The sequence below is a fragment of the Phalacrocorax aristotelis genome, chromosome 5 (genome assembly GCF_949628215.1).
Source record: "Phalacrocorax aristotelis chromosome 5, bGulAri2.1, whole genome shotgun sequence".
Classification (NCBI taxonomy): Eukaryota; Metazoa; Chordata; class Aves; order Suliformes; family Phalacrocoracidae; genus Phalacrocorax; species Phalacrocorax aristotelis.
In genome coordinates this window covers 9,615,247-9,638,191 of record NC_134280.1, presented here as the reverse complement: position 1 = coordinate 9,638,191, position 22,945 = coordinate 9,615,247, and the positions used below count along the sequence as shown (strand labels likewise).

At 38.9% G+C, this 22,945-nt stretch overlaps 1 protein-coding gene across 2 annotated transcripts in view; it reads right to left on the bottom strand.

The window, feature by feature from the left end:
• DPP10 (dipeptidyl peptidase like 10) overlaps positions 1 to 22,945 on the bottom strand; it is a 298,202-nt gene that overhangs the window by 228,034 nt on the left and 47,223 nt on the right. For both annotated transcript variants that reach the window (XM_075092913.1, XM_075092914.1), the window contains exons 2-3: positions 11,117 to 11,231; positions 3,154 to 3,249 (exon numbers count right to left, since the gene is read on the bottom strand). In XM_075092913.1, coding sequence (XP_074949014.1) covers positions 3,154 to 3,249; positions 11,117 to 11,231 — 211 coding nt within the window. The remainder of the gene's footprint in view (positions 1 to 3,153; positions 3,250 to 11,116; positions 11,232 to 22,945) is intronic.

Genomic DNA, 22,945 nt, shown 5'->3' with positions numbered 1-22,945 from the left:
CTTTTATTTGCTTTGGCAACAGCTGATTATCTCAGAAAAAGAACAACATTTCCTCTGCACCTTGAAACATTTGCATAATTATTAACTTTGGTGGCAAGCACATAAAATTGCAGACTCAGTTTAAAGCAAAAAAGGAAATGGACTGTAAAAACTTCTGTAAGAGCTTTTCTTATTAAAGAGTAGACCAGAAATAACTACGTGGGGATGATTTTTCTAGTGTAGAAACTTGCAAACAAGGAAGAAATAACATTGTGTTTTGAAGATAACACTAGAGAAATTCGCACTTCAGTATGGAAACTTCCATTAAATGGCAACAGTTAAATACTAGACCTTACCTAAGAACAGTGATTCATCTAGCACTTGAAATCCTTACATTAGACATTTTTCTACAAAATATGCTCTAGACCCTGCAGAAATTGCTTACAGCAGGAATCACTGCTTCAATCTCTATTCCCATCCCTTCCCAGGAGGTCAAGATGATGAAACTCTCGGATACAAATTATTCTATCCCAAGTGTAGTAAAAAGTAGTAGTTAATAGCTATTATTTTCCACTAAAATCTTCCTGTGCAGAGTCCAGGTGCATTTACCCTGCCAATATACAAAGAAAGTGCCAAACGCTTCCCTCCAGCTCCGCAGTAATGAATGCTAAATATTAAGTTATATATTTCATTCTCCGTGTATATAATGCCACCACTGCAATGTTACCATGCCGAGAAAGAAAATACAATCTTATCCTAAGCCTTAAAAATAAAAATAGAGCAGGAAGCAGAAACGGTGCTTTGCAAGATTCCACTTCATTTTGTTTACTATCGAAGATACCGATTTCATTGACCATACTGGAAATTTTCAAAGAAAATGAAAAAAAAAAAAAAAAAAACACAAAAAAAAAACCCCAAAAAACAAACCTATAAAAACCTATACATAATTTTTCTGTTTTTCAGAAATGCTAAACAAGTAGTAAAACCCTTAATTTCCCAACTTTTCCTCAACTCCCATACACACACATACTCTAGTAAGAAAAATGTCCATTCTTTCCCTTTTTTTGTACCACTGGACTTCATTGCTTCTTTGGTTAATAAACACAGGAAAACACCTAACTTCAAGCTTAGGAGTTCTCGTATTGGCTGAGAAAAATATCACTGCAGAAAGACTGGATATTACTACAAGTGTGCTGTTAATAAAACACAGGGACCTTCTTTATTAAATAGTATTTCTAATATTTTCAATAGATGGAAAGTGCATAACTGTACAATCTAATTGCTTTTAGACTAGATTGCTAACGACCTCCGTTTTTCACATGATACTAGTAAAATTATCTTCCATTGTATGTTTCTTAAGATGAATTTTGAATACCAGAAAAGAAACCTGTACCCAAGCAAGTGTTTAGCACCAAATTCTATGTTTCTTTTTACCACATCCAGAAAACTCAGCTTTTATCTTATCACAGGCTGTAGAACAGAGTTAAAATTACAATAAACTACATGGTTTACAGTATCAACACTATTTAATATAACTCAATCTATAATCCTTTAGTTTTATTGCCCTGGATTTTGAAATTAATAGTATTTTCATGCATAGAATATTATGCAGACATTATGAATCACTACTAGCACTCTTAGACGAGTAACCTCATGGAGTTTTTGAGTAGCAAGGGTAGTGTATGCAACTAGCATAAGGATCTTCTTCCATTATGTACTTGCCTGCTTTTAGTGACCACTTTAATTGACAATACTCTGTCTGTAATACCTTTATCTAACAATTAGAAGCAGTATTTTTCAAGTAGAGTGGGGTCAGAGGCAGTTGCTTTGTGACTTTAACAGATAACAAAGTCATCAAAAACTGTTTTAGGATTTAACTGGCCAGTTTTAACTGGAAAAAAAGTTTTCTGCCGAACACAGGAATCTCTTCCTCTTGGCAACAGCACTGTTCTGGGCTTTACCCGGTACCAGAGTTTTTGGCACTGACTACAGACAGAAACCAGTCCCAAGAAGAAACTAAGGGCATCTCAGCAACTGTATAGTCACTGGAGGCGCTGGAGGAAAACGAGTGGCAGGAAATGAACTGGAGCCTCCCCTCTCTCACCCTTAGACTACTGGATAACAAACAACACCAGAGCTGGTCCTGGAGGTCCTGGAAAAAAAGACTGACCTTACTTTTCTGCCTTTTTATCCTTTTTATTTTTGAAATGTACTTACCTTTGGTTAAGCCCATTTCATTCTTTAGAATATATCATAAAGCAACAATTCAATTCAATCATATAGCTTCCCACCAATGAAAACCAATCTAGTTATTACTGAACACCAACATTGATTACTATAATACAATCATTATTTCCTGTGCAAAGTTATTCTGAATTTACATTCACAGTCCCGACTTTCAAACTCCTACCTGCCATAGAGCACTCCTTAACAATACTCTATTTTGCACAAAGCCAATTGTTATTCCTTTGATTCTAACACCTGGAGTAATACAAAGATCCAACACAAAACAAAATAGATGGTTGCTGTGTTGTTATTTGTACATTTCTTGTAAACAGAAAGAATGTGAACAAACCATGTGATCAAGAGAAAAGGATTTTAATGAGCTGAAAAAATTAGCTTGAATTTGTTTACTTTTTTTACATTAAAATTGCATAATTCTTTGGGAATCTGCATACCACTGATAACTCATTTAGGTAAGTAGAACATTAAATACAATCTCTAGATATGAGAAAATGACTAAGAGCTGTACATATTGACATTTTTAAGAATCCATTCCAGATGTGAAGAGTCAGAACCAGTTCTCAAATCCCAAAGTTCAGGTATTACTAGAATAATTTATCTTTCTGAATTGATCTTTTTATGAATCCATACACAAGATCCAGTTCTTAAAAACAATTCTACATCGCTGCCTGCAACTGAGTCAGCAGCACGAACAGAAAATTTTAGTGGGTTTCTACTAGACAGAGCTTTAAAATTAGAAAGCCACTTCAAAAATTAATGAAACAGACATGATTCAGAACTACAAGGAAAACTGGGACAGTGGCCAATTTCAAGAGAGTTTGATATTTTAACTGATTCTTTCTCAGTGCTTGGATAGGGATATCCAGTGCCTGGATAGCATAATTAAAACTATTACCCAGTTTCAGATTACGTGAGAGATTATACACTTACCATTAATCCATTTGGCTTCTGGATTATGAACTATGAACTCTTTTCTGAAGAGATCTTCCAAGGATAATCTGGTTTCTGATGAATTTGCGAGTTCATCTAAAATAAACATAAAAGGATCATATTAGATAGTTATTAAAAACAATTTGTTCAGTGTACTTTGCAAAACAATGAGATTACACAACCAGAATACATAGTTCAAAGGTCCTGTTGAAATCAATAACAATACCTTGCTCTTAGTTGGTTTTTTTTTCACTACAAGAAAATGTTCCAATTTTCTTCAGTAAAGCTCTAGAAAACAAAGCATTGGTACCTTATGGACAGGACAACTGAAGGATGTAGTACTTGGCTATCTATTATACTGGGACTGTAGTGGCAAAGCTCCTTCTTCCCACAGCCCTATACCACAAGGAAAGTCTGATTACAAACCAAAACAAAATTTCCTGACAGCCAAAGGATATAGGCCATATTGATCACCTTCTACAGTCAGAAACTAAGTTAACTACTCCTGTAAGCAAATACGGATCCAATTTTTCCTATCCTACACATTAAAATGTAAAAAAAAAAAACAAACCAAAATTATATATGTACATTTTATAGTATGTGCTTGCTCCCTAGTGATAAGCACAACATACCATTTGGCTAACAGCCTTGTGTTTTTCCCAAACATGACAGAACCCAGGAATATTGTGCTTCTGAACATTAGCCAACAGTGATTTTCCAAACAAAAAAATAAGTTGCCAGCTCCTGAAATTGTCTCCATGCTCTGCTAAATTCTACTTTAATATCTTGTGCTGCAGGTTAAATAAGTAAGTAGCAGAGATTCAATAGTGAACTGTCACACTAACATGTGAAATCAGAGGCACTATTAAAGCAAAAGTTTTGCTGTCAAAACACAGTTTCCAATGAATATTCACCGACAGCAGCTATGCACTTCACCTAACTGCTTTAGGCTATTTAGGAGAACAGCAGCTGCCAAAAGCCATGTTACACATTGCCTTTGCACTAGCAAAAATATGCACCTCTGCACTTTCTACACAATCAACCAGACAGATGCCCAGTCAGGTCTTTCAATCATTTTATCATTATTGGCCAGGTTTGCCATAGACTGCTGCAGTATTCCCCTGCTCTATAAGCTTTTCCTCCCAGTGTGTCAGGCATCCACCTTCTCTACAAGAGGATCTTTTTGTTAGTCAGATTCTGTCCTTACAGATTGCTGATATTAAACAGTGCCGCTGATGACATACCCATAGAAAAAGAATATCCAGGATCACAGCGGTCAAGGAGCAATCTTGTTATCTTGATGTCAACCCAATATGTTACCAGCACACTTTTAACAAAGAAATGTGCTTTCTAAAGGTCATATCCTGTAATGCATTTCAGATTAAAATATGACCCCTTCCCAGTGAATAAAGTCAATCATAGGTTTTTTTAATTGGTCTTTATTCACCCAAATTTCTCAATTAGAGGCCCAGCTGAAAGCTTACTGGAATCAACAACAATATGACTTTTTTGGCATTAAATGTCAGCACTGCCTGCTGCAGCTGCTCCAATTTGTATTAACAAGGTGCATCCTTGCAGTATTGAAGAGAAACTCCTTTTTAACGTGCACCATAAATTTACGATAGACACAAGGCCATCACAGCTGCTCACTCTGCGGCGCTGCTGCATTTTGCACGTGCCTCCCTCCCAGGTCTCAGCAGGGCCCTGGTAAGCACTTACTCACCATAATCAACTCTTCTTGCACTTGATGTCTTGTAAGGCTACGCATGCAGAGTTGTTCAAATCCTCTCTCGTAAGACAAATGTTCTAATCCTTAAATAAGCTTTTTGCCCTCTTCCTACCTACCAGGGATCAAAATACCCTGTTTGGGTTTTTTTTCTTTTAGCCTCGAAGTCCAGCATGGGACACGATATTCCACTTGCGGTCTTACTAGAGCTTTAGAGCACAGTAACATTATCTCTCCTGATTTATACCTAATCCCTCTGTTTACACATCATGGGACCTTGTTAGCTCTTTTTCCTGCCACACACTGAGTTTTTATCTACAAAGTAAGCACGTTGTTATATATGCTCTACTCATCTCCACAACTACATTCACCGTCTTCAAAACACTAACAGCATCATCAAATACTGGGCTCTTCATATGCCCATTTTCCCCTTTCCCCATAACGTTGCTAACTACCTACCCTAAACAAGCTGTTTTCCATCACCTAGTCTGATTCAAGATACCCCCATCCTGATGCTGTTTGTGGTCCCGAAAGGATTCACCTTCTAACCTTTCTTGAGTCTGTTTCTATTTATTGTGACCCCTTATATCCTGCCAGTTTGCCAACTATCAATCAAGCTCACGCAACCTGTTATGTCGTAAAAAATTCTTAGCCAAGACAGTTTAGTTTTCACAGATTTTATTTTACTTACCTACTTTTGTAAAAATAAGTAAAATAATACATCAACTGTGTACAGAAAAGCTATCAGAGAAGATACATCAGCTCTGCTCTCTGTCTGCTACCTAATTCACGTGCCCACCAAGTAATCGCTATATAAACTGTATTTTAAAGTAACTTTTTAAATAGCTGTTAGCATTGCTAAGCTGAAAAATCTAGCATCTTCAAGCAACTTTGCTAGATGTTTGAAAAGTAATTTTCTAATACTAAGTCATTGCCAAAATAGAGCCTCATTTGTAATCCTTGACACTGGCTTTCCACTCTGTCAATATCTCATATTGTATAATTTTTAAGAAAAATGTTGATTTGACATCAAAAGACCCTAAAATCATAATTTAAGTTCCCAAACTGCTTAGTTTATATATAGTAAGATGAATTACATATCATGTGAACTCATAAACACTATACTGGGTTAATCTTTCTTAAGCACAAACACAAATTAGTATGTACTTCACAAAGTACTTGTTTTACTTTAAAGAATGCCTTTTTCCACTTTATGTTTATTACCACATTACCAAATAGCCTACTATCTCTTTTTCATTTCCATTTGAAATTTTATTGACTTATTCCTTGAAGGAATTATATTTCCAATGTCCTCACGCTATTTCCCATGGATTTCTGTATTTCCGTCTGAAATTAAATGTATTGTTTATAGAAAACGAAAACAGATTACAGAAGATACAAACAAAATCAACTGTTAAAAACTAAATGGCTACTTTTTAACTATACATCAAACTAACAACAGTTCAACAACTGCTGTGTGCTTATTCAGAATAACAAACCTGTTTGTGCTTACTAAACTAGAAGACTGCAAAAGTAGAAATTCATAGCCTCATTACTTTTCATGAGTTTACAGGATATTATTTTTGCAGGTTAAAAGTAGTCTAAACACCCCATAAAATTTGCCTTCTAACTTAGCAAATGAAACTAATAACAATGTATTATAGTATATTATTAACTCAAACTCCTTACTGACTTTTCTGTGGAAAAAGAAGTTTTAACACTAGAAATTAGGGTAAAGGCTTGATGTCAAATGCCATCTGGAAAGTGGAAAAATGCCACTAGTAAACTGTATGGAAGCTAACAGGCAGTCCAATAACTGGGAAGTAGTATAGCTCGTATTACGTTTGCAAAAGGAAAAAAACAGCTTGCCAGAAAGTAGACAGATATCAAAACTTGTTTGCCAATTTACACTAGATACAGGGAGCCTATACAGCATTGAATGGAAACCTGATTCTGGTAACAAATCTCCACTTCAGCAAAAATAATTCTTAGTTTGGTTTATAGTCTTAAGAGTAGTATGAGAGATGGTATGGAGGGGCTGATCACAACCCTGTTCTAAACAGAATATTTATCTGTTGGGCATAATCCAAACTGATCCTCTTCCTAGAGCTTGATTTTACTCAAAACAATTTCAAAAAAACATTTTCTGTCAGTTTGGCTGAGCTAAATGTTCCCTAAAGGGATTTTTCTTCAAAGATATCTTTTTTTGTTTGTTTGTTTACATCAAGAGATAGCAAAGCAAACTCTTGAGTTTGCTTTGAGTCTGATCAGAGTTACATGCCACTTACTCAACAGCAATTTATCAGCATGCATGGTTTAAATGCTAACATCAACACCTCAGTAAAGGAGTCCCACATAAAGCATTCGAGTCTGCCACACCTTCAGAAACTGTAAGTTAACGTGAAGGTAGAACTACTGTCATTCCCAAAATGAAAAACAGCCTTCAGTGTTGTGGCAAAACACCTATACAAGCGTGGCACTGTCCGCACAACTCTTAGGCTGTCCTTAGGTGATTTTTCATACAAAAGCTTTCAGCTGCTAGTACTTCCAATTCAGCACTTCTCAGTTTTGAAACGCAGATCAACAGCGGTCGATCAGATAGGTCTTCAGATAATTCCTACGATGTGGAACATACTGTCATGACGCAAAGCACAAAAACATGCTGATTTAAAGGCAGGAGTGAGGCACCGATCCCAGAAAACATACCTATGAGTATTTCAGTATGTGCAGGTATGTGATGAAACTCCAAAAACATGAAACAGAATAAAAGCAGAACAAGAAAGATACCTGTGTTGTGTTTATACTGACACACAAACCAAATGATGGCTTCTCATAAACAACTATTTCTGTCTCTGCACTGGCTGCTAATTCCCAATATAAGGGAAGTATATTTATAAGATTATTCCCAGGCTATTTTTCTTCTTTTGTTCTCTCTTAAATACTTCTCCAGTAATCATCTCCAAATATTACACAAAAATCAGTAGATTCATAATTAAATTGCCCCAGAATATAAACGGGTTCCTACTCTGAAACTCCCAAGTTTTCCACACTGCAGTCCCTTACTCCAACAAGAGTAACCTCATTCTTTGATATCTTCATGTGCTTTCTTTATCACTGCATTTATCTAATAGTGAAGAAAAATGGCAGGGATACTCGCCTGCAAGCCTTTTACTTCCAGCTACAGCACAATGTAGCAATTTGTACTTGGTGGGTGCAATGGGTTTGGTTTTTTGATGCACTCCTTAGTCCACAGAGGTTCACAGAGAGCTGTTGAGCCTCAACGAGAGGTTAATGGACTGGGAGTCCATTCGGACTCTACCACTAATCGTGTTACTGAATGGTCTGGTCTTCCATTTTTCCATCTCTTTGTTGAGAACACTAATACATTTATAAAGTTTCTGAGTATTAGCATCGATGAAAAGCAATATAAAGGGTACCAGAGTCTTACTAATATTGCTGGTACAATTTACAAAAACCACAACCATCAATGCAACACAGATATTTCATATTTTAACAGAAGCTAAGATATTAGTAGGTCAAACTACATCTCTTATTTCAATACACTTCCTGCTTAGTGTTGTATACTCAAGTTACAGTTAATCTAGTAAAAACCACTAAAAATTTTTAAAAACAAAAATCAAGATCTTCCATTTAGTTTTAATACCACTTGCATCTTCAGCAGAAGCTAAAGCCTCTTTGAAGCCTTTTGCATATAACTTACGTAGAAGACTTTCTTTTAAAAGCTTGTTGTCTCATATAGAAGCACTGATCCCTTTATTAAAAGAAGCATGAAAGCTGCCACTCAAAGTTGGAGTGAACTCAAATGAGAACTGTTAAAGTGTACACAGACCTAAGATTTTCTTATATTGCAAACAAAGCAATGTATAACTAACTGTGGGCAAGAGAGATCATTTATGTTGGATTTGGCATATCAGTAAATACACTTTTGCCTCCACAAAACAATCATCAGGCTTCTTAGCAACCACCATGTGAAATTATTATCATCTCCATAAAAAGAAGCAGCATGATACACAGTATTTAGCGGAATTTACATGAAATCTAAAAAGCACCCATTGGTACAGGCAGAACTAAATAGGGAAAGAAGTCTCTGATGTTCAAAATAGTATTAGAAATTAAAAGCAACACACTCTGAACTACCCAAGGTAACACAGGACAAAATTCTCGTTACTGCACTGAACATCTTAATTCAGATCTATTATATTTTATGAGAATTTGCAAAACCAAGTATTTCTAACAGATTGGTAGCACCTTAGAACTGAGAACTTCACAAGAGCCAGACCTGTGAGAAAGTCTACAAGTTCTTCCTCCCTTTAAATACCAGACATCCCAAAATGATCTTACATATATTCGAGGCCAGATAGCTTCAGCTACAGTGCTTAGTACCTGCCAGCAAACCGGCAGAGTATCAGAATATTTTATTTCAAAAACATATTAATTGATCATGAAAGTGAAGGGGGAACAGCACTGATCAAAATAGGGAAGGTAGCTGTCCCACAATGTACCTCCAAAGCTTTCTTTGGCAAGCATTTCCAACCTGCAAGAAACCCCAGTTTTACAGACCTAAATCATTTTGGAGAAAAGGTTTTTATTTATATCAAGCTCTACAGTCTCTGTGGGATATCTTAGAGCATCTGAACTGACAGAACTAGTTTTCACTAGCCTGACTTGAACTGAAATGTAGGTCCCAGCTTACATCAAGTTTTCAAGCAAGCTCTCTGGGTTCTGAAACAGCCTCAGAGATGCTGTAATTCACTGAGCTTTAACATATTAAAAAAAAATAAAATTAACATTCCCTAGGTTGTTTATTCTTTTTTTCCATGAGTGCCTTCAAAGACTTCAATCATATTTTTATATCATTAATAATTGTATACAGCTAGAAGAGCCACAACTGATGTTTATTTTTGTGGATTCCAGTATAACACTTTTGAGATTTTACAAGCCTTAAAAAAAAGTAACCTCTCCTTGAAAAGAAAAACACTCTTCTGTCTTAAAGTGTACTAGGATACACCACCATTTGCCCTCAACGTCTGTTTTTCATTATTCCCTGAAGAAACTCCTATACACTGAGACTACAGCAGCACAACTTTCCTTTTATTCTTCTCAAAATGTTCCAAGTGGAAACAGTCACTTCTTTATCATTCCTTGAACAGCACTATGCATACGTAGCAGATATTTATAAAACAGAGGAAGCAGAATAGCCCATAGTATTCCTACGTACTCTCTCCAGCTGTCCCATTCCCTCTGACAAGCAAAGCTTTTTGATCCTTTTCCATTCAGACTCACCCCCTTCCTTTCAAGCAGCATCAGTCTACTACTGTACTTGCTCATGCGCAGACCCACCCAGCTTCCCCTGATGATTTCATCCAGTGGCCAAATTGTCTGCAACCACTATTTAACTAAAAATCACTTCACTAACCTTTTGGTTTACACAAACTGAGCATTTGCACGGCAGAACATTCGCAGACCAATATTTATTATGTAGGCATGCCATCCAAATCAGGTACTTTGCATTATAAATTTAAATCTGACAAAAAGAATTGAAAGATACTTTGGCTTTAAAACTTGTGAAGTGTTTCCTTCTCTTAGCTTCCTAGACATAGGTAAATGGCTGCTGCCCCAGTAGTAAAAAGGAAATCTTTAGAAAAATAATCCAGATCAAATTAGAACACAAAAAAAAATAAGCATAATTATTTTAAATGTTCAACTGCTTTTTTTGTCTACTACTTACCCTCCCCACTTTTTTTTGTGTAACTGAACCGTTAAGTAATTTCCCCTCCCTTTGTTTCCAAGCATAAGAAAAGGGAAGAAGCTTGTGCATGTATGTATGAAAGATGCATCCTTCTGGTTCAGTGAAAAGTTTCATTCTCAGTATTAGTTTTTCATGATACCCAGCTTTCTCTTAGCTCATCTGTGAATGTGAAATTACACCAAGACACAAGTGACAAAATCTTAAAGTCAGCACACATCTGCTGAGGCTAATAAGGATTGCTTGTAGCCATCTCAATGATGACACAATCCTAAGGACCTACTGCCAAAGCCAAATGCTTCTGTTCCACAAGGCCTCCAGTTACTCGAGTCCCTACAGGCACCGAATTTATAGTAGCCAGAAGTTAAAAATGCTTAAGGGCAAGAGATACTTTAACATTTATATGTCATTTTAATGACTGCATTATGAATCATACACCTTCAGTAAGATAAAATAAAGAAGTAGGTTACCTGGGGTTAAAAGAATGACAGACATAGTGATGAGTGAACAAACAACTAGAATCACCAGCAGCGCAATAGCAATTCCCTTCCAGTTCCTCTGCGGAGGGCTGTTACTTCCAAGTTCCTACAGGAATGGAAAAAAATAAAATAAAAGGAAAAGACCATGTTTCATAATCATAGATTTCTAGAACTCTTAGTGATAGGACAAGTGCTCTGTGCATACTCATAATCACAATATGTGAGGTGATCATGATCCCTCCCCTCTTAATACCACACAGTGTCATCCAAAGGTGTGTAACCCTTATGCTTTTTTAATAGATCTCTCTATTTTTTTTAAATATATATATGTAATTTTACACCCCTAGGAGACAAACAAATGAGCTTATACAAGCTGTCCAAAATAGGCCTGGTGTTAAAAGAGGCTGAACATAAACTTCAGGACAACATCAACACGCAGTTTATAAGATAATTACAGAAATGAAATGTAGCAATTTACTGTAATTCCACCTAACGTGGTATGGACCATAAAGGTTTAAATACACATCCTTTTTAATGTACACTATTAAACTTATTTGTAATAGAAAACATTTACAAAACTGCCTGAGGCTCCAAGTATTCCATCCAAAGCCACACAGCTCTTATTCTCTATACAGTAGTACAACTATAAACTGTTCCCCTATTACTCATAAAAAACCAACAGTAGTTTATAACAAATGTTAAATGAATGCTTCTGTAACTACTAGTACACTTAAGCCTACATTCTCTGTGGTTACATGTTTAACTCCAGCCAGACACCATTTGGGTTTGTCAGTAGTAGCAATGCATTGCCGGTGTTCATGATACAGTGAGACCAAACAACACGTAAACATCTAAAAACAGAATGACAGAAATAATACAATTGTTTCATTCAATCCTAACTTTCTTTCACAGAAAACAATATTTCTTCTAGCTGTAGTTGGCAAGCATAAATGTTTCTCTGCCACAATTACCCGTGCCTTTACTATCTGAATATTAAATTGCTGTGGTAAGACACTCTTTGAAAAGAATCCTGGGAAGGACTTCTCAGAAGATCCCACTTCAGCCTCCTTACAAATTGTGTTATGTTGCAAAAGTGCTTCACAGTCTGTGCAAGCTTCCACTAAGCTCCAACTAAATACCAGGTGGGGTATAAAAAACGTGGGCTTTGGCCCACATTTGCCCTTGAAGACAACACCACGTAAAAGCCTCTCTCCACCTCCCCAGGACCTGCTGCCATAACATGCATCAGCAGAGCCCTGCAAGGCCACCTCTCTACTGAATGCATAGGGAGCAACTGCCACGAAAGATGAGAAATTACTTCAAGTCTCTCCTATTTGATCTGCAAACATGGTTTGTTAATCTTGCAAGTAGACAGCAAGAATATTCTTTCATAGAATCATAGAATCATTAAGGTTGGAAAAGACCTTAAAGATCAACAAGTCCAACCATCAACCCCACACCACGTCTCCTAAACCATGTCCCGAAGTGCCATGTCTACACGTCCTTTTTTTGAACACCTCCAGGGATGGTGACTCCACCACCTCTCTGGGCAGCCTATTCCAATGCCTGACCACTCTTTCAGTAAAGACATATTTCCTAATACCCAATCTAAACCTCCCCTGGCACCACTTGAGGCCATTCCCTCTTGTCCTATCACTAGTAACTTGGGAGAAGAGACCAACCCCCACCTCACTACAACCTCCTTTCAGGTAGTTGCAGAGACCAATAAGGTCTCCCCTCAGCCTCCTCTTCTCCAGGATAAACCACCCCAGCTCCCTCAGCCGCTCCTCATATGACCCATGCTCCAGACCCTTCACCAGCAGCTTCGCTGCCCTTCTCTGGACACGCTCCAGCAACTTGATGTCCTTCTTGTACTGAGGGGTCCAAAATTGAACACAGTATTCGGACGCAGCCTCACCAGCGCTGAGTACGGGGGCACAATCACTGCCCTGCTCCTGCTGGCCACACTATTCCTGATACAGGCCAGGATGCTGTTGGCCTTCTTGGCCACCTGGGCACACTGCTGGCTCATGTTCAGCCCGCTGTCAGCCAGCACCCCCAGGGCCTTCTCTGCAGGGCAGCTTTCCAGCAACTCTTCCCCAAGCCTGTAGTGTTGCATGGGGTTGTTGTGACCCAAGTGCAGGACCCAGCACTTGGCCTTGTTAAACCTCATACAGCTGACCCCAGACCATCAATACAGCCTGTCCAGTTCCCTCTGTAGAGCCTTCCTGCCCTCGAGCAGATCGACACTCCTGCCCAACCTGGTGTTATCTGCAAACTTACTGAGGGTGCACTCAATCCCGTCATCCAGATCATTGATAAAGATATTAAACAGAACTGGCCCCAACACTGAGCCCTGGGGAACCCCACTCGTGACCGGCTGCCAACTGGATTTAACTCCATTCACCACCACTCTCTGGGCTCGGCCACGCAGCCAGATTTTTACCCAGTGAAGAGTACACCTGCCTAAGCCACGAGCTTCTCTAGAAGGATGCTGGGGGCGTCCAGGTAGACAACATCCACAGCCTTTCCCTCATCCACTAGGCGGGTCACCCTGACATAGAAGGAGATACGGTTGGTTAGGCAGGACCTGCTGGATCTGATCCCCTGGTTGTCCTGCACTTGCCTGGTGAGCTCACTCAAGATGAACCACTCCATAACCTTCCCTGGTACCGAAGTCAGGCTGACAGGCCTGTAGCTCCCTGGACCCTCCTTCTGGACCTTCTTGTAGATGAGCGTCACATCGCCAAGCCTCCAGTCATCTGGGACCTCCCCTGTTAACCAGGACTGCTGGTAAATGATGGAGAGTGGCTCGGTGAGCTCCTCCACCAGCTCCCTCAGTACTCTCAGGTGGATCCTGTCTGGCCCCATAGACCTGTGAGTGTCCAGGTGGCACAGCAGGTCATTAACTGCTTCCTCCTGGATTATGGGGGTTCATTCTACAATCTGTCCCTGCCTTCCAGCTCAGGGGGCTGAATACCCCAGGGATAACTGGTCTGACTTAAAGACTGAGGCAAAGAAGTCATTAAGTACCTCAGCCTTTTCCTCATCCTTGGTGGCAATGTTCCCTCTTCGCATCCAATACAGGATGGAGATTCTCCTTGGCTCTCTTTTTGTTGCTAATGTATTTGTAAAAACATTTTTTGTTATCTCTTACAGCAGTGGCCAGGCTGAGTTCTAGCTGGGGTTTTGCTGTTCTAATTTTCTCTCTGTGTGACCTTAACGAGATCCCTGTACTCTTCTTGAGTTGCCTGCCCCTTCTTCCAAAAGTGGCACACTCTCCTTTTTATTCCTGAGTCCCAGCAAAAGCTCCCTGTTCAGCCAGGCCAGTCGTCTTCCCCGCCAGTTCATCTCACAGCACATGGCGACAGCCTGCTCCTGTGCCTTTGAGACTTCCTTCTTGAAGAATGCCCAGCCTTCCTGGACCCCTTTGCCCTTCAGGACTGTCTCCCAAGGGACTCCCCCAAGCAGTGCCCCAAACAGGCCGAAGTCTGCCCTCTGGAAGTCCATGGCAGTGGTTCTGCTTGACCCACCCTCCCTGACTTCACCAACAATCAAGAACTCTATCATTTCATGGTCACCAAGCCCAAGACAGCTTCTGACCACCACATCTCCACTTTCACCTTTCTCCTGGACAAAAGAGCAAAGGGATGGGGCTAACTCTGACACCTCAGCCATCTTGTTCTATGGATAGGACTAAGACACAGGCATATGAATACTTTTTCACATACATATTATTTCATTTTTGTTTTCTGAATTATACATGAGTGAGAAATTGAGATATTTCAGCAACAGAAAATGACAACATTCTTCTGCATTCTTGGCTAGCGTACACGACCTCAACACCATATGCACCCAGAACAGCATCTCTAACAGTGTCATTAATTATTTTTTTTTTTAACCCCTCATATGTTAATTTCCACCTGTAAGAGAATTTCTCTCCAGAAAATATATGGGGAATTCCCCTACGCAGTCTCTAAGCAATCCCACACAGGAAACCTCACAGGAACCCTCAGCCTGCCATAGATCCCAGCAAGGAGCCCCCCACTGCCCTGTCATTGCTGGCACCCACTGGGCCCCATCCTCCTGCCTGGCCTGGGCCCGGCTGAGCTTGCTCATTTTAGAGCTTTTTATCCTCATCAGAGAGAAAAAGTAGCCAGCCTGTCTACTTGGTTTCAGCCTTAGGCCACAGCCCGCAGGGGATCAGCTCCCTCACCTGATGGGCATTAGCCTTCCCTTCCCCACAGCTGAAGGCAGCTCAGGCCTAGTCATAAATAGCTGACCGCCAGCCTGGGCTTCTCTCAGTCCTTCCCTCCCCGTGGCTGTAAGAGTAATTGTACATTTTTATTATTACACAAATCTCCTCTTTGGTGTTGATACTGACTGAATGGCAGATAATGGATGATGTTCAATTATAGCACATAGACGGAAATTACTGAGGACAGTATCGGCATAAAATTAGCAGGCAGTCCCTCTCACACTGAACCCTGTGCAGCTTTCCTGGGGATCGCCATGCAGGAGAAGCCTGATTACCATAATCAACAATGCATCTTTGATGCCCGTATTTTTTCACTGAAGTTCAGGACTCCTGGCTTCCACAGGCAGTGGGCAAAAAATGGCATAAGCAGGAACTCCTGGCATCCATCTCTTTTCCCCACCCATTGCCCCTATTTCCCAATCCCTTGCAAACCTGCCTGCTCCCCTCATTTTCTTCATCTCTTTCTGATTCATCCCACCTTGTTAAATACTAATTACCACAGCAACTTCCTGACTAGCCTTAAAGACAGTTGGTCTTCACCACCCCATTTGGTGATCCCTAGGGTATGAGGATTGCATGGTTCAATCCTTTCTGGACAGCCCTGGCCACACTGACATTGCTAGGATCCCCAGCCTTTTCATGGGAATATAAAACTTCTATATCCTGCATGTAAACTCAGGTCCAAGCTATTATTTTCCCTTAAGTAAGGATTATTTTAATGTCAATAGCATAGTCCAGAAAATAGGAACTTATTCTAAGCATAACAATGTAATCCTTATTCATATGATACTTAGCAGAGTCCAACTGAAACAGAAGAACTAGCAGCTCATATAAGCAAGTGGCAGTGAGAAAACCATAGTTAACCTCAGTAAATTGTGAATCGCTATTCCAAAGGAATGACTTGAATGACAAAAGCTGGACAATTTGATGAATGTTTTCTATACCAAAGCCTCAGAAAAAAATACCAAGTCCTCATTATTCAGAATATTCTTCTTGGCAGATATTAATGTTGTTCAGTTTCTAAAAATAAAGCTCAATTTTAAATACTCCTGCAATTTTTTGCAAGGAGTATATCGAACTGATGAATCTAGCATTGAGAATACAAAGCTTACTGTAACCCACAGTGAGAAAGAAAGGGGCTTCCAGCTAGCTGAAGATCTTGGAGACTGGCATAAAAAGGAGGACTTATGTCTGACTAAGAAGAAAGTACTTGGTTTTAATAATTATTTGTTCCAGTTTACTAGATCAGAAGTTATTAAAAGGTCACAAGGATGTTTTGATATTGAGTGACAACATTCTGGTATGACACTTGCAAAGTTAATGTACGCAAACAAAAAGATTTGATGAAATATTAGAAAAATTACTGTATAAGGTGAATTCATAGTACAACCACTATCAGGGACATCTCCAGTCAACTCCCTTGATGTTAACCAATGCAACCCTTGGACTATAACCTACAGTTTTAAAATAGAGTAAGCTGCTGTTCTTCAACAATAAAATACTTCTAGCCTTGCACTGCTTTTCAAAATGGTCATAAGCAAAAGGCAGTTAAACAGATTTTTAGACTGTGTATCACTGGCAAGACAGAAGCTGTCATTTTTGAGTATGACAAAAAGATAGAGGCATTCAAGAGGAAACATCATAGAGAGCCGTACAACGAGAAGCTTTTGACATCATATAGTTTCCCCATAACTAACTGCTAACTGGTACATAACAACAACGAACACGCAGATGGAGATTTAAGGATCTAATCTTCTAAACAGGCTCCTCTACTAAAGTAGTTTGAAAAAATACCAACTTTTGAAGACGGTGTTTTTATATATAATACTATCTATAATGTTATAGATTTTACAATCTAACTCTAATGAATCAGAAAATGGCTGCTCAAAGCATAATACAATTGCAAGTATTCTCATTATTTAAAGTACCTTTTTCACAAACTATTTAATTGCACTGTTGCCAAAAACAATGCTTAAGTAACATATATATCTGAATGTACTTTGTGATTGAGTCATATCTTACTAAAACACAGCTACAACGAGAAAAATCCATTATACTGCACACACACAAAAGCTTACACCAATGTTATAGAACCTAATGCTTTTGGCCTACTCCTGCCAAACGCTGAAGACCACATTTTACCCTGAGCTTTTAATCACTACTATCAGTGAACTCAACATACGTAACCAAAGGAAGGTTCTAGCCTAAGAGCCTAAACTTTCTGTTTTGTGATCGTCTCCATTTAATCTCTGTTGAAGAGACCCGTAAAAGAAAAATTGTAACTTGCTCTCAGACTGGTTTTACAAAAACAGGTATTATATGGCATTACGGAGGATACAAACAGTGTAATTAAGTGATGACACCAAAATTTTGCAATAGTAACCAAAACAAAGGCTAGAAGAAAAATCTGCAGAAACTGGACATGAGAGGGATGACAGACTGAGGCTGCCAAAGGAGAGCATGAGCCGTTTCAACCCTTCAGCATCCCTCTACACTAAATCCCACTTGACACTGCAAAATGAGGTATTTCAGAGGGAAATGGTGAAAAACTATATCCAGCAAATACACAAAGCAAACATAAATCAAATACGCTGAAGCATTTTTCTCTCTCCTTCTCTAGGACGATTTCTAAATATATACTGCCTCTCCAAACACAAGTTACTGACTGATGATGAACTGATTCACTACAAGGATGAAAATCTTTAAGTACTAGCAGGACATAGCTTTGAATTTCACAGTCTATGGCATGTAACCTCATCCAGGAGTTCTGAGTTGCTGTTCTATATTTTTGAATTAAATACAGAGTCTGATGTGGATGTTTCATCTTGAAAATAAAACACAACTACAAAATTACTTCCACAATGGAAGTGTTACACCTGAATGTAATGAGAAGACAGAACCCAAGTTCCTATTACAATAGAAATAAAAACACGGAACTTGTCTCCATTAAATTTATTTCATATAGATATATTTTTTTTTATCCCTTGACACTGTAAGTGCATATAATTTAAGAGTGTCCTTTTAAGTAGTATTGGGGATATTGATTTGGGAAAAAGAATCACTTAAAATTAATAGATGTAGCACCTTTAGAAAAAAAAAAACCAACACTCAAATATTTTCATATTTTTACCTGAATAAACTTAAAATCTTTCTTTTAAGCAGCATATCCAGAAAAAAGTCACAGCTTACTTCCTAAAGCTTATTGAGTTGCACAGTTTTATTGTTAATCAATGAGGATAAAAAGCCTTTAAGACATAATTTTTCTAGCAAGCACGTACAGCTAAGGAGACAACAAAAGGTCAGAAAATATTGCTGTAACATGCTGCATTAATAAGTCAGGTTTTTGAATTATCTTAATAACATTTTCCTCATTTCTTGGAAAACTATTTCTGTAAACCACAGTACAATTTCTACCATGGAAATAATGACAGAAGCAGTAGGAGGCTGCTTGGTGCAAGCAGGCACACTGAAGTGCACTGGCTAAAGCCTGGGGACTAAAGAGTGCCTCTGCCAGGCTTTTCCAGAAGAGTCAGGTTAGTTAAAATGCAGCATCCTCTTTGGGAGAAGAAATGAAAAACAATCCTTTAGAGACATGCTAACCCTGAGAGCTGGCGTTTAACTCAACTGCTTTTTCTCATAGAACTGCCTGCCTGTGCTGCGATCCACCCAGCTGATAAGTGGTGCAATGAGCCAAATATAGAAAATATGCATTTATCTATAAAAATTAAGAACAAGGATTCCACCAGTTCTATTTCTGCTGTGTACAGTTGGGTACAGCTCAAAGCGGAGGCAGGGATTCTGCCATTATTTCTGCAGTCTGGAGTGAACTTCACCAGGTTGACATGCTCAGTCCTACTAGCGTGCAGATGCACATTGGTGTCTACACCCAGACTGTGGGTATTTGAAACAGAAAACCCATCAGCACTGAGATGTGGCAAAGGCTGGTGGTTGCCTGGTTTTGCGTTGGGGCACTAAGGGCAGATGGAGGATCTTGTTTAGAGGTGCCACAGGCTGCAGGAGCTTCTGCCAGCATAGCATCTTCCGAAGCCTTGAATGAGTTGCTGTCTTTCATCTTTTTCTTTTTTTTTTTTTTTCTCCCCCAAATGTTCCTGTACTGTCACCAGGACAAAGCCTATAGAGGAAAGCTCTAAGAAGAATCACAGCCTTCCCTTATTTTGGCAAGAATTTCAGGGCAAAGTGCACTAGTAGGAAAAGCAAATGTAATTTGCTTTGCGGTAGGAATGAGAATGAGTCTCACTCTGTAGCTTAGGTGTAATCACGACAATATCACTAAATGACTCCTCCAGCGTCTACTTCATTAAACTCTACCATTTGCATTCCCCAAACATGAAGAAAAGGTGATAAACATATAAAGACAGTTTCATGTTGTATCTCAGGTGTTTTAAAAGACAGACTGAGGATACGTACAATAAAAAGACTGCAGTCTTTCCAGAGTTCTTTATATAGCTGGTCCTACCTGCCTTGATTTTGCAGTGTACTATTTGCAGGAAAATTACCACAGCGAGCATTTAGAATTTGTGATGAAATGATTGCATCCATTCCTTCCCAGCTGTTTTTGAGTAATCAATCCCATGGCCTAGATAGCAGGAGAGACTAAAAGACAGATCCACAAGGTGGCACAGGATAGTTATAATCCATTTGCATAAGTACCTATAATTTTCATCCCTCGTGCTCCCTTTACAATTCACTGTGTTGTAAGATCCTATTGCTCCGGTTCTTGTCTGAATGATTATGGTCATACAATTACTTTCCCCGGTCAATATCTTTATTCATCAGAACATTGGCGCTTCTTTTCGGAGTCATTTTAAAATGCCAGCTTCACAGGAATGCATGCGTCTCCATCAGCTCTACGGATAACGGGCATTTTAAAGAGAGCAGCTTGTTAGCAATTACCCTGCTTAAAACAGGTGCGGGATTTGGATATGGGAACAATCTGTCTTCCTTTTTTTATTTCTGTGGGCGACGCTGGTAAGAGAAACCCCTCCTTTTGCAGAGCCAAACTGAAAAAAAGCCAGCCCAATCCAAAACAAATGAAACAAACAAAACCCCACCCTGTCTCAGTAAAACTAAACTAAAAGAATTGTTGCTGTACGCTTCTACGGGAGAACTTACCTTGGGCCCGCATATCTCCGGGACACAGGGCTCTACCCACCCTGGGGACAGTGATGCACAGACATCAATATGATGGATACAAAATGCCCGTTTATTTAACTGCGTCACACGCTTATATAGCTCTTGCGCTTCCTGTTCCTGCCACTCCTATGGGGAAGAGTCTATCTTTCCGTCACAGCCCGTGATCTTCCGGTCGCCGATCCCTGTCTATTCCCCTACAAAGAATAAATGTACACACACAAGTCATTCTGAGAAGTGTTAATCACCCACACTGGTTACGTATTTTCTTAACTTTGCAAAACATTTTGTGCTTTTTTCAGCCTTGATCATTTTTGTACTAAGCAGAGAGAATTTTTCCTGGCCCTGCAAGTGCCCATTCACGAACTGAATTTTGGTAATTTTTGGTATTTTGGTACAGCTTTGTCAGCACCCTTAGTTCCTACTACTCACAAAAAAGATCAGAAACATTTATGGAAACTATTTAATGTATTATGGCTAGCATTAAGAATGCATTTCACATCTTCCAACTCATTTTGCAGTGTACCTTGTAACATTTACTCAAGCACAATGAGCTAGCTATTACACTAGACAAACAAGTAAAAGACTAACTTCTAAAGCATTCTACTGAAATCCCTGTTCAAGGGCTAATCACAGTAGATGAGTTTAGAATTTTGGTCATTACTTTTACAGGCAATAAATACAAAAGCAGGGAGAAAATGGGGTCAGCACAACTGATCAAAACAGCATGACACATGCACAAGTTAAAATTTGTGGCCATCCACTTTTTTTTTTTATGAACACAATAGTATTCACATTTGCAGCACAGAAAAGCAAGGGAAAAAAGTACGTGAAATGCAGGTCATGGCAAATACTGCCATAAAGACTGTTGAGTAGCTAGGGCAGAGGGAGACTTGGATAAAATAACAAAGGATGACAAGACTGGTTTATATTTACAATAAAAAATGGTCACGATGTAGAGACAAGCTACAGCAGGCAAAGGAATTCCTTTGGCCTTTGGGAGACGAGTTGAATGTGACACACTTCTATTAAGAGGTATAATGCCAGGTAGAGTTATTGCAGCATCAGAAGCAACTTCATTGAGACTCAGTATTTCAAAGTTGTTGCACCTTCTCATCCTGTGTTCACAGTCTTTTTGTTTGTTTCTAACAAGTTTCAGAAGTAAAAATACTGTATTCTTTTTCCAGTCCAGCAGAAATACTTGGAGAATTAAGGAGAATAACAATGTCCTGGCAAGATGTGAGTAAGTATCTTGAGACTCAGACGTACGCATGTACATGAAAGCAACAGATTCACCTACAGGGATTTTTGCAAGTTCCTAAGTAGAACAGTTACTGAACAGCTGCTTTATTAAATATGTCTTTTTGCAACAGTCATCCAACCTCCCCTGCAAATCTCAACTGTCGACAGTCGACTGTCAAGAGGAGTCACACACCCTTTTTGGGGTCTGAGGCTCACTGCTTGCCCCAGTGTGACTCCAGCCATGTTCCCCATGTCCCCACCAGACCACAGCTCCAGTATTCACACTGTGCTACATCTTCTCTTCCTCACCCAAGTCTCATATTGAAGCTAATGAGATTTTCATCTGAATATGAAAAGCTATCTCTGTATCTTGAAGATTTCATTTCCAGTGAGCCCATGCATCATTAGTATCTAGAGGAAATCAACAATTCATTTGCCATAAATAAAGAAAATTCTTAATGTATTTCACTAAAGCAAGTAATGACAAGGACAGAAAAAGATGGCAAAGCAGCATGCACAAACGTGATTTTATTGCAGGTGACTATGATGTAAAGGAAGAAGTCTATATGAATACTGGCACAGTCATTTACAGCCAAAAAGGTATTTTCACAAATTCCTATTGATCCAAACTTTAATGAAATGTCACAAGACAGTAACATATTTCTTCCATTCTTATTCTGTTGAAGAAAAATCACTCAATCAAGTAAAATAATATACCTCAAAAAAAGGCATACAACAAATGAACATAGGCTGTACATGTTGCATACCTACAGATCTTTCTACAGATGTAACAAAGTTGTTTGCTAGAATTTGCCCTTTTCATTGCTCAGAAACTAAATTATACTTTTGCCTGATTTGCTTTTTTTTTTTTTAAAAAAAAAGGCTTTTAAATGTGTTTTTATTTCTCAGTATATCTGCAAGGTCCCATAACAAATGACTTTTAAAACTGACATAGCTGATTTTGGCATTAATGAGCAGACCTGTCTGACAACATAACATTACACTTCACTGAAGGTCAGAAAAATAGGAAAGGTTACTATACTGCAGTAATGTCACATAAGTCAAATTCAGGTTTATGCCACATAATCTTACAATTTAAATTGAATACAGTGCCCCTATATTTAGTGGTATAACACCAAGCTATGCAGTGGACTATAACTTTAATGTAA